Source organism: Pygocentrus nattereri, chromosome 7 (assembly GCF_015220715.1).
Source record: "Pygocentrus nattereri isolate fPygNat1 chromosome 7, fPygNat1.pri, whole genome shotgun sequence".
In the NCBI taxonomy this organism is placed as follows: domain Eukaryota; kingdom Metazoa; phylum Chordata; class Actinopteri; order Characiformes; family Serrasalmidae; genus Pygocentrus; species Pygocentrus nattereri.
In genome coordinates, this window is record NC_051217.1 from 30,625,510 (window position 1) to 30,638,149 (window position 12,640).

Genomic DNA, 12,640 nt, shown 5'->3' on the forward strand with positions numbered 1-12,640 from the left:
CGAGCAACACAGGTAGTCTCACAGTTGGTGTTAAGCACAGTCACAGACGCTCCACGCTAAGTAGAGAACTCAGAGCCACAAGGAGAAATCCACAAGTACAGTATATACAGTAAATCCAGTACAAAATTTGATACAATGTGTTGGGTTTTGAAGCACTTTTTCACACAGCAAGTAGAAAAACCGAATACATAAAAACTTTATTACCCGGGGAGAAGCGGCATCTAAACGCGCCAGCGTATCTCTCGCAACCCGGAAGTCTCTAGTCCCACCACTGGGGTGAGGAGCAGTAAGCTGATATGCTTGTCTCTACATTTGACCATGTCCAGCTTGGGTTTTGTATGTGCTATAGCCCTGAGATGATCTGGTCATCCTCAATCCTTCTCTTCTTCCACATCCAGGACTTCTGTTTCCTCTTATCCACTCGTGCTGGAGGCCTGGGCATCAATCTAGCCTCAGCTGATACCGTGGTAATCTTTGACTCAGACTGGAACCCACAGAACGACCTGCAGGCACAGGCCAGAGCCCACAGAATAGGCCAGAAAAAACAAGTAAGTGATGGCATGAGCTTTGTTGCACACTGACATGATGTTGGAGGAGAAAAATATTGCAAATATTTGCTTTGATAAGCAGAGTGAGTGATATATGCTTCACTTTACTGTTAGGTAAATATTTATCGTCTGGTCACCAAAGGGACTGTAGAGGAGGATATTATTGAAAGGGCTAAAAAGAAGATGGTTCTAGACCATCTTGTCATTCAGAGAATGGACACCACTGGGCGAACGGTCCTGGATAATAGCTCAGGAAATTCAAAGTGAGTATTCCTTAAGAGCTCCGTAGAGAGAGAGGATTAAAATGATTATTATTGTCATGCAGATCATTAATATTATCCGGATGGAAATGACATTCATTGTGTTGTCATGAACTGTATTTGAACGATTGTTTCCAGTTCAAACCCTTTTAACAAGGAGGAGCTGACAGCCATCTTGAAGTTTGGCGCAGAAGAGCTCTTTAAAGAGCCTGAAGGGGAAGAGTCAGAGCCACAGGTATCCCTTTTCCACTCGAAGGAACACAGCTCATAGTTTCTGTATCAGCAGTTTTGAGTGAATGAAGTTTTACTACCTCTGTTATAACAATGCCCAGTAATAAATTGTGCATTTTTCTGTTTTCGATTGCAGGAGATGGACATTGATGAGATTTTGCGGCTGGCTGAGACCAGAGAGAGTGATCAAGGTTCCAGCGCAACAGATGAGCTCCTGTCCCAGTTTAAGGTAGTTTACCAGCATTTACCATTTTTAATTTCTTAGATATTAGACTTTTTTTGTGTTATCCCCCCCCCCCTTTAATAACCTGACAATAACCTTCTAATAACGTTGCCTAGCTCAGACGATGTCAGGGTGCCAGATTTGCAAGGGAGACCGGCATGTTTACCCCACAGCAATGTTGCTATTAAAATTTGAAATAAATATTTTCTTTTTCAAAGCAATATCTGGCTATTATTGTACTGAGGCATGTTTGTTAATTGTAAAAAAAACAATGTAGATGCGGTAAACATGTTTGTTGTATTATTATTATTGTTGTTGTTATTATTATTATTATTATTATTAGATTTGTTCCTTCAACAGAGGCATTGTTTCTTTGCGTTGTTACAGGTGGCCAACTTCACCATGGATGAGAGCGCTCCAGAGCTCGAGGAGAAACCCGTGAGGGACTGGGATGACATCATTCCTGAAGACCAGCGGCGACGGGTGGAGGAAGAGGAGAAGAAGAAAGAGATGGAGGACATCTACATGCTGCCCAGGAGCAGGAGCTCCAATAAAAGAGTAAGGAATACCTTATAGAAACTTCCAACCTACAGGGATAATATATATGAAAACTGTCAGTTGTAGGAGCGCTGATCTAGGAAACAATCCCTGTCATTTAGCACTAAGTAAAAAAGATTTAGAGAAGTATTCCTGTTTTCTTAGGCTCTCTGAAGACTGCAATATTAGTGTATTTCAATACTTTTGTTATACAAACACATTTTAACACATTATTGTCTGCCTATGTATTCAAGTTGGTTGGAGCCGCTCATATAATCACTATGGCTTTTTAATACAAATATTATGGATGTGTTTATTCAGCAAAAGGTAACATGAAGTGCACCCTTAGGCTTTTTTCTTGCTTACATTTGTGTCTGCTTGTGTTAGTGCTGATCTCATAGGCAGATGGTAATGACTCATTAGAGTTTATGGCTCTGTGCTGGATCAGCTCTGTGCTACAAGTGTGTGTGTGTGTGTGTGTATGTGTGTGTGGGGTCTGTTGCATTGTAGGCCTTAGTAATGACTTGTTAAGTTTTATGGCACGGTGGGTTCCCTAGCGAAATCGGCCGCATGTACGCACTAAACCGCATGCTCATTACTCTTCCTTTGAGCTGGAGATGATTTAATATTGGAGCATCAAAGAGGGACAACTGGGAGTGTTCCTCGAGACGTTCTCTGGTGCTGTGCCTTTTCAGGAAAAGAGGTTTCTTTTCAGGAAGAAATTAAAAGCACTCAACGTTCACTAATACAGCTGAACATTTCTGCCCCTGGTTAAAGATGCTTACAGAACGTAATAGTGTTGTTAGTGCTGCAGCAGCACCACCGTTTGTTTAATAAGAAAGCAAAGCAGCCACTAAATCAGCGGTGTCAAACTTGGTTTTGGGCCAAACAGGCTTGTGTAGTAGAGCTCTGCAGAGATTAGCATTTTCCCTCTGCCCACAGTAATAAAGCAGAGCAGGTGTGCAGGCGTTTTACTCAAATTTGATGTTGAGAAATACATCAAAAAATACATCAAAAGTGAAGGACTCTTAAGGCTATAGACGTCTGCACTCCAAGCATCTGGTAGCCACCATCAGAGACAGTGATGTCACTCAGAGTCTTACTGGTACTGCATTATTTTTAAACCCACACAACCTATGCATAGTAATATGTGAAAGGCAGCTAATCTAAAGTATTTAAGTTAAACACACAAATGCTGATCGTCGGTTTTCACCTCTGCTAATGTTACTAGCCTAGTCTCATCATAACGTGTGTCACTTTGTACGTTTTAGTGTATGTTTTAGGTGGGAAACTCTTGTGAAGAGTTTGTTAGCTGATACTAATCCTGATACATTTACTAAACAAAGTTTTATGCACTTCCGGTGTGCTATAGATTGCTATAGCTCTGGATTGTCTGCTAACTGGCACCTGAGATCTTCTGGCAGCACAGCGCGGAGCTTCTGTCTGGTGTGCGGTTGCCTTTAGCTGACTGCAGTAGTCTTTCCTTCTTTGGACTAAATGGATAAGAAACTATAAACACAGTAAAAGACTTTAACTGCTCTCTGAGTTCGTCTCATGGATCTTCAGTATGAAAATGCATAACATTAGAGAGAAGCTAAATTGCATATCAAAAATTGGAATTTTCTTTTTTCCCTTTTGAGATTTGTAGAAATATTAGAAAACTTTTAAGTAATGCACTAATACCATGCTTCTGGACACCCAGACTGTTTTAGCCAGAAGTCTTTGGACAACAAAACTCATTGTTCTGGCTCTGTATGGCAGGACTTTGACTATTAGAATCCATCATGAATGCATCTAGTGCCCTAAAGGGGGTTTGTGCAAAACGGTTACTAAACCAGTCACCTTCTATGAGCTAAAAAGCATTTTTCATAGGCTTTCACCCCAGACTGTGTGTGTGAGAGCTTGTGTTGTGCTTTTGTAGGCGCAGGCTAATGACAGCGACAGCGACGTTGGCTCAAAGCTCAAACTCAAGAACCGTTCCTCAGGCTCGGAGAGTGAAACAGATGACAGCGATGATGACAAGAAGCCAAAGCGGAGAGGCCGACCGCGTGCACGCAAGAACAACGTGGAGGGCTTCACTGACGCAGAGATCCGCAGGTATCCCTCTAAGCCATATGTGAATACACAGCCGTCACCTTTTAGTGGGGCTGAAATTTGATTGATAAATGCTCTTTTTAACAGGTTCATAAAGGCTTATAAGAAGTTTGGAGCCCCACTTGAGAGGTATGGATTTAAATACATATTAAGATCATGATTAAAGACTTTCTATATAATATGAGTTTAGAAAGAGACTAAAATAATAATAATTATCTAAGCTTCTTAATTTGGCTAAAGAGATAAAGACATTATTAGTGCTTACATTTGATGCTCACTTGTGAATTCAGATGTCCATGCTGATTGGTTGTGCATTATTTTCAGGCTGGAGGCCATTGCACGAGACTCTGAGTTGGTGGACAAGTCCATAGCAGACCTAAAGAGACTGGGAGAGCTTGTTCACACCACATGTGTGACTGCAATACAGGAGCATGAGGAGCAAATGAAGGAGAACCCCACAGAAGGTTAGAGAGATTTTAAAAATTTATTTAAACTTTATTTAACCAGGCAAACCATTGTTGGGATCAAATTCTTAATTACAATGACAGTTTGTCAAGTGGCAAAAGACAAGCGAGGGATATTTGGTAAAAATAATGACACCATTGTTCTCTTATGGCACTGTGTGCCTACTCTCTAGCCAAAGGTCCAGGGAAAAGACGTGGCATCAACATCAAGATCTCGGGGGTTCAGGTGAATGCCAAGTCCATCATCCAGCACGAGGAAGAGTTTGAGCCTCTTCACAAAGCTGTGCCCTCCAACCCTGCCGAGAGGAACAAGTATGTCCTTAACCCGAACTTCTAATTGATTAGAATCAGTCTTGGTGGTTATTATGTGAAAGACTCAAAATCTAAGCTTAACTCAGATAACACACATCTTTGATTTTGTGATTTTGCATTTTTTGAGATGTAAAAGTAACTAACACAGTCGTAGATTTTTTTTTTTTAGTCGTTAGTTAGTTATTTTGTTTTGTTTCTTAATTGTTATTCTAGACAAACAAATCAATATTAAGTGCTAATTGATCTGGACTGTGCTCTGAATGAGCTCACAGGGGAAAAAATCACAACGAATCCAAAAATGAGAGCACTCTTGTCTATCTTATATACAGTGATGGACAAGTAGGGGTGGGGAAAAACAGATTCTTACAGGCATTGCAATCTTGAATTGACATGAATATGCAAAGTAAAAAAAAAAAAGATTACAACTATGAAAATGATGCATCTAGAATAATTTAATAATCGTATCTTGGCACCCAAGAAAGCTCTGCAGCACAAAGAAAGCCCTGATTCTCCATGCCTATACATATTATTGGCTTTAGAACGAGTAAAAAGGGTCATAAAGTATCTGAATGGATCGTTCCAGAGATGTTCAGTTTAATAGGGTTAATATGCCACATTGTTGCCCTTTAGAACAAGCAAAGTAATTTAATCTAGTCTCTGTACTCAGTACAAATATGTCATCAAATGCTGCAGATAGACACCAAGTAACTGCCCAACTCTCTGTAGGTTTCAGCTGACCTGTCGTGTGAAAATTCCTCATTTTGATGTGGACTGGGACATCCATGATGATACACAGCTGTTGCTGGGCATCTATGAGCATGGCTACGGCAACTGGGACCTGATCAAGACTGATTCTGACCTTAAGCTTTCAGAAAAGGTGTGTGTTCATTGGGATCTTCTGAATTTGATTCAGCTGTATGTCTGAGCTAACACTGCCCCGTTGATGTTTACAGATACTTCCAGATGACCCTGCCAAGAAACCACAAGCAAAACAGTTACAGATGAGAGCAGACTACTTGTTGAAGATGCTGAAGAAGGACCTGGAGAACAAAGATGCATCCAAAGCAGGAGAGGAGGTAAGTAGAGAGTCATCGGCCGTTAAGTTGTCTTATAGCCTGTTGATTTATAAAGCATGGCAGCTAAACATATAACCCGAAAATTGTCCCAGCACTGTTATAGCCTTCTTCTTGGGAGGGCAATCCACCAAATAAAGAGAATAAAAAGTATTGTTACCGTAATGTTAATAGTATAAAGCTCACTGGACTATCCAGTCATTAGTATAATTAGTCTTTAGGTCTGATGTAGTTTCGCCTTTCCTTTCAGTTTTATTGGTTCACATTGTTTACAGTCCTTAGTTTAGTTTATGGTATTGGCTCATGCTTTCTTCTAGACCAAGGTAAAGAAGAGGAAACCACGAGTAAAGAAGGAGAACAAGGCCCCAAAAGACGAGCTAGCCAATGAAATCTCTTCTCCCCGTCTGTCTGATATCCCTTCTGAGGAAGGCGAAGTGAAGGTATGTTCCCTTACACAGTCAGCGTATCAAATCCCCATCAAAACAGAAACATAAACTAAAACAATGTGGTTGTTTTCAGAGCAAGTTACGCTAAACTTGATGTAAAACTTGCGTCAACGCTTTCGACCAGTCAGTTCACATTTTTGTGGGAACTTTTCCCTTTGTTTGTATGTTTCTTCTAGGATGACGGAGCTGAGAAATCCCCCACAAAGAAAAAACAGAAGAAGAAGGACAACAAAGAGAACAAAGAGAAGCAGGGAGCTCAGAAGAAAGAGAAGGAGGGCGACAAAGACAAAAAGCGCTCCAAGCTCAAGAAAGATAAGGTAGTTTAATCCTGAAGGTGTAAGGACCCTATATTAGAACATTCCCTCAAGTTTCATTGGCTTACTGTTTGTTGCGATTAGTCTCAGATCTGTAGACTGAACAAAACAAATGAACAGTGAAATGTGGACCTTGCAGGAATATGTGTGTGCATAGAGCTCTCTTTGACATTTATTTGGGAATTTTTCAGGCCAAACCAGCAGGCAAAGGCAAGAAGGCTCAGGGTCCGGTGCACATTACAGCAGGCAGTGAGCCTGTCCCTATTGGAGAGGAGGATGATGATGAACTGGACCAGGAAACCTTCAGCATTGTGAGTTTCTTGTGGTCTTCATTACCTGTCTCATGATTCTCTGTCAAGCTTTTTGATCTCTCTCTAATTCTGCCAAGTCACACTCCGTTTTCTGTGACAAAAGAAAGTGAAAATGTAAGCTCCTGCGATCTTCTTTAAAGATGCACGTGATTTGTGTTTGCATAGATGTGGAGAAAGGCATTTATGTGTAATTATAGTTCATGGAGGTGCCAGTCTATGTTCCTCACATCTTAACTACAGGGCGTGAATCTGCAGTGTTATAAATCAAGTACATGCTCATTGGATGAACAGAGAAGGATATTGTGGGGTTATGATGAGACCTAAAACAGAATTAGATAAAATATCCATAATAAAAGTCTTCTTTATTTATTTATTCTTTATTTACATTTTTTATTACTATTATTATTGTTAGTGTCGGCAGTTTGGTTCCACGTCCTGGAGACCATATGGATAATGTTTCTCCAAAATGTCCTGTCTTCTGTTTTAGTTCTTTCTGCTAGTGTCGCATGAGACTTTTCCTATGGTTAAAAATTCTTGCCATCTCTACATTTCATCCTCATTTTCTATGCATTTTGGTTTGGTAAGGGCAGCAGTGCACCCTGGTAGGGATGCACTGATATAAAAATTCAGTGTAGATGCCAATATCCAGTACTTGTCATACATCTGCTGAGACATAGAGATAAATGAAATGTAGAAATTGGGACTACCTAGAGAGTTGGGATTCTAGAGAGTTGGGATTCTAGAAAAATATGATCATTTGTTGCAGTAAAATGGAAAAATGCAGACATTTTAGTGCTGTCACCCAGCTTCTCCTAAACATGCTGCCCTTCCTGAGAATAACAGATACATCATCGAATATAGGTGTGCAATATTGGTATAATCTAAACGTCAGTCTGAAACCAGTAGATCAACACGGTCATGCAAAAACTTTTCATGCTAAATGGATTAATAGAAGTGGTCCAGAATTACTTAAAAAATCTTGTTACATGAACTCCCATTATAAGTCTTCTTTCTTCTGTACAGTTACAGATTTAGGGACACAATGTTTTGTCAGCAACAGTATTTTTTAAAAGCAAATATCTGCTGATACCATATAATTCCACTGTGATTGGGAATCCCTAATCCACAGTACATGCTAACAGTACTTGCAAGTATTGCAGACAGTATGTGAATATCTGCACACAGTGACTGCTTGTTTGCAGTCTTAAATTGCCCCTTTTTGTGGTTTGAAAAAGGTTTACAAATGGTGGTCTGAAGTTTAGGTGCACCATATAACATACTGTGCTGCTACATATTGAAACACATTAGTGAAACCAAAATGTGACTTAAGATCAGCATGCACTGTTTTAAGTAAGAAACAATGTTCCGATGTTCAGAAATGGGAGATATTGAGGGCAAAAAAAATTTAAAACATTTCTCTGGTTGAGGGCTGATTTTCATACTGTGGTCAGTAGTATCTGTATTGCAAAGGCCAGTATGGCGATAATGATTGACAAACAAAACAAACATTGTTTGTTTTAAACAGCCTTAGTTTGAAGCCTTATATGTAACTTCTATGTCTGTGTATTCAGTGTAAAGAGAGGATGAGGCCGGTGAAGAAGGCTCTGAAGCAGCTGGATAAGCCAGATGAAGGCCTGTCCGTGCAGGAGCAGCTACAGCACACCAGAGCCTGCCTGCTGAAGATTGGAGACCGCATCACTGAGTGCCTTAAAGCCTACAGCGACCCGGAGCATGTCAAGACTTGGCGCAGGTCTCGCATACAAACATACACAAAGTTTCCAGGGCTCTGAAAGTTTTGTGGTGTTATGATTATTCAGAACTGTAGAGAGAGGCTGTCAAAATGAACCATCTTTGCGCTATAAATATATTCATATCCTATTTCTGCTAGGATTTTATTCCAGTATACTCTTGTAGCTCGGTTTGTCCCTTAAAATACTCTATTCTTAAATATTTTTTTTTCTTTTTCCATATAGAAATCTCTGGATCTTTGTGTCCAAGTTCACCGAGTTTGGAGCCAGGAAACTGCACAAGCTGTATAAAATGGCCCAGAAGAAGCGATCCCAGGAGGAAGAGGTAAACATAGCTTTAGCCCAGTGAAGACCAGCCGTTTTTCGTTCAAATCTCGTCCTGTCCTGCTCATGCGCTCTATGCACGTTGCTTTCAGAAAGAGCAAAAGAAGAAAGATGACCCCACCAGGAAGAAGCCTTTCCGGCCTGAACCGTCTGGATCGAGTCGTGACTCCACCGGGACTCAGTCTTCAACTAAGCCCCATGCACCTCAGAACCATCCCACTGGGCCGCCATCTCACTCCCACCACCGTGAACCCTACAATCAGTCCAATAAGAGACACTTCCCTAATGATGGTGAGAGAAAGAACTTTGATCAGTACAAGTGTAATGAAGTAGCTTAAGCATGGCTAAAGTTTGGTCTGAAAGAAGAATGCTTTTAAATCAGTGGTCTTGCCAGTTTGCATATTTTGGTGTAACAGTGTGAAGCTCTAATAAAATAGATACACCAGAATATGGCAGTAATTTGGGTGAAACGAAAGCACTGTGTCTGCTTTTGTGAAGCATCAAAAACCATGAGATGTTAATGATATGAGTGGGTTACCAGCCAGTTCTTTGAGGTGATCCGAAATGATGGTAGTTTCAATGTTTTATTATGTGATCAATGTTGATAATTTGTATTTCTGTGCAATAATTTGACTAATAGGATACCAAAAGAGTTTTCTTAGTCCACAAGAAGTCAGAGTAATGCAGCGTTTCTGTTAGTGGAAGTGTCAGTGACTGTCTTACCATACATAACAGTTTTGTGTCTTGATCCACAGATCGGGGAGAATGGCAGAGGGAGCGTAAATACAACTACCCTGGTAACAGCAACCAGTCCTGGCAAGGTGACCGCCATCACCCTTACGACCCTCACAGGTACAAGGACCATCACTATGGTGACCGACGGCCACATGGGGACTCTTACCGCAACCCTGGAGGCTACCGGAACAGTGGCTCTCCCCGCAAACGCCCCTATGACCAGTATGGCAACGACCGCGACCACCGGGGTCATCGTGACTATTATGATCGGTAATGAAATAAAAACGGATGCTAAATCATACAATATTTGACTTTTTAACAGTTCAGTCTGTTGCTTGAGTATTAATAATTAAGCGTTCAAATATTTGAACCTGACAAGACCTGACTGTTCACCTTTCAAGCCTGTTTAAAAAGTCTTTTAACAACATCTAATGAAAAGGCTTATGTACGAAAGTCCATATGTGTCAGTGAATTTAATATTTAATGATATCCTGTAGGAGTTGAGGTGGTTCCCCTTACAGAAAGAGGGGGTACATTTAGATATGTGGAGCAAATGTGCTTGTGAAGCAGATCATACAGAAAGGTCTTTTTGTTATTGCCGTTTTTTTGCATATACTTCTTTAAATGTAGGTAAACAGAAGCTGGGACTGCTGTTTCCCCTTTAATGAACAAAATATTTTGTACAGGTTATTCTAACTTTTTTTTTTTTTTGTCTTCAGACATCCGGACCCCAAGAGGAGGCGATCAGACGAGTACCGCTCACCGAACTACCACCAGGGCAGTGGAGGAGGAGGCGGGGGAGGAGGATATTCTCAGGACTTCAGGAGGATGCCTGATCACAGGGGCATCCCTGGGAACCACGGCCAAATGGGGCCTGACCACTACCGGCCATTTCACCCAGACAAGCCCCCTCCTGTTATAGACCCTCGCTCCCCTCAAGCACAGAAATCCCCACTCGAATCCCTCTCGCCCCTTGAGAGGACTGCAGAGCAGAAACCCGGGACAGACCTCAACTGGAACAACAGGAAGACATGATTCAGGTGAGCGCTCCAAGCAGGGACGGTCCACGCTGCTCAGTGGACACTGCAGGGAGGACACCTTTCTTCTGGCCCTTATGGGCAAAACTGGGCCGTCTTTACCAGCCACCAACAAATCCCTTCCTACAGCTATATGTCGAGCTCTGCCAGTGTTGTCCTGAGCTCAATTCTGGATGTAAAAGGAAGCTTGAAATGAGGAAAAGGAACGGCGAAAGCTGTTAGTCCTATGGACTATTACGTGAATGAACTTACTAAAGCCTTTGAAGTATGACCGAGTTTGAAGCGTGAAAGTGCCTCACGTATTTGGCCTCTTTTTTCTTTTTTTGGAAAGTCATTAGTAGAAAAGGGAGTATTCCCAAAGCAAACATTACTTTGATGTTTTTCATTTTCTTTTTTTGTTGGTTTGTTTTGTGCAGAATAAAGGATTATTCCGTGAACATAGCCTTTATGGGGGGTGGGGGTGGGGGCTAAATCACAGCACCTTTAGGTTTTAATTCATCTGTCTTTTTTTTTTTTTTTTTTTTTAGATGTTTTGATCATGTATTGGGTTAATCTTGGATTAATTTGCACCTGCCCTTGTATCAAGCTGATAGGAAAAATGGATGTTAGAAGTTGTAACTACATGTACATGTACTCCTGTTTTGGGACTTATGAAATCTTTAATTAGTATAAAAAAAAAGTACAACATTCGCAGCAATGGACAGCACAGATGACTGAATTAGCCGACTGCTAGGCTATGTAATCCAGTCTGTGAAATTAAGGCTGGACACAAATTCCAGGTCAATACAGGCCTTGTTGTCAGAACACTAGCTAACTAAAGCCCAAAAGCTGTATTTTTCTATAGTTTTAAGCTGAAATTTCCATCTTCATGTTTCCGACATTTCAGTGAGTATAGGCTAATGATTGCTAATGGCAGATTTTTGTATTGCACTACAAGTATTGGACTCTACATCTCCAGCCACTCACAGAATAAAACAATGGACAATATTCCTCATTAATATTTTTTCCTTAGTGTGAGTATGCTGAAATGTTTGATATGTTTGACCTTTAAATGGAAATGCTGGCACTGAGAGTGTTGGAACAGAAGGGAGCGGGAATGTCAAGCTATTTTGGGTTCACCCGTTCCAATGCCAAAAAACAGACGGGAGTGCTGGTACATGATATTGTTGGGGTTCTCTTTTCCCTTTTTTTTTTTGTTTGTTTCCCTCCATCTGTGCCTTATTCTTGTGTCTAAGGAATCTCCGGTGGCATTTTCGTGGTCTTTAATGACAGAGACTGTGCAGTATTAGGCTGTGGTGTTGTGATAGACATTGAGGTGAAGAGTTGGCGATGAGCGGGGAACAATATGGCAGGCCGTGCTGGGAGGACCATTGTTCTTCTTCAGAGGAACCGAGTTGTGTTAGGAGTCACAGCCTCTCCCTCGTTCTGCAGCTCTAGCCTGCACTTCACGGACCTGTGTTCATTCTTCGAGACAAGCCAATTAAAGTAATTTATATTTGTGAAAAAAGAAGCCACTGTTCAGATGAACTATGCTGTACATACTGTTTATAGACCTATATGTATTAAACTTTCCTACGTCATGCAGTTCCTGCCGGTGCAATTTTGTGCCGTTTTTACGTCAATGACTAACACAGTAGTGAAAACATTCGAAGCCGACTTTTCAGTGTTTCTGATGTATTGAATTGTGAATTGTGGTTTGTAGAGAAACTTATGAACTGATTTATTTACAATGCTAATGAACAGAACCAGGGCTTGCAATGTCCACGACGTAAACACAGCCAATTTATTTACCATTCAAAACGACTAGTGAAGCTAAATGTGTCTTCTGAGTTGTATTTTTAATATTGATGGTGGTAAAATAGTGGTACATCTTGATTTTCTTTATGCAGGGTGTTGTGAGGCAAAATAGTACCTAAAATATTTTTTAGGCCAAAACGTTCTCAAAGCAATGTTTCAGGCATCAGGCTGCATAGCTAATGTAAT

At 40.9% G+C, this 12,640-nt stretch overlaps 1 protein-coding gene across 4 annotated transcripts in view; it reads left to right on the forward strand.

Annotated features, from left to right (window-relative positions):
• chd2 (chromodomain helicase DNA binding protein 2) overlaps positions 1–12,246 on the forward strand; it is a 47,039-nt gene extending 34,793 nt beyond the window's left edge. For all 4 annotated transcript variants that reach the window (XM_017704228.2, XM_017704227.2, XM_017704226.2 and 1 more), the window contains 19 exons: positions 399–548; positions 663–811; positions 947–1,043; positions 1,176–1,268; positions 1,650–1,820; positions 3,721–3,896; positions 3,981–4,022; positions 4,218–4,357; positions 4,531–4,669; positions 5,396–5,546; positions 5,623–5,745; positions 6,060–6,182; positions 6,365–6,505; positions 6,694–6,813; positions 8,385–8,563; positions 8,787–8,886; positions 8,978–9,176; positions 9,641–9,890; positions 10,340–12,246. In XM_017704228.2, the coding sequence (XP_017559717.1) occupies positions 399–548; positions 663–811; positions 947–1,043; positions 1,176–1,268; positions 1,650–1,820; positions 3,721–3,896; positions 3,981–4,022; positions 4,218–4,357; positions 4,531–4,669; positions 5,396–5,546; positions 5,623–5,745; positions 6,060–6,182; positions 6,365–6,505; positions 6,694–6,813; positions 8,385–8,563; positions 8,787–8,886; positions 8,978–9,176; positions 9,641–9,890; positions 10,340–10,655 (2,859 nt within the window). In that variant the 3' untranslated portion in view covers positions 10,656–12,246. The remainder of the gene's footprint in view (positions 1–398; positions 549–662; positions 812–946; positions 1,044–1,175; positions 1,269–1,649; positions 1,821–3,720; positions 3,897–3,980; positions 4,023–4,217; positions 4,358–4,530; positions 4,670–5,395; positions 5,547–5,622; positions 5,746–6,059; positions 6,183–6,364; positions 6,506–6,693; positions 6,814–8,384; positions 8,564–8,786; positions 8,887–8,977; positions 9,177–9,640; positions 9,891–10,339) is intronic.
• The last annotated feature ends 394 nt before the right edge of the window (positions 12,247–12,640 follow it).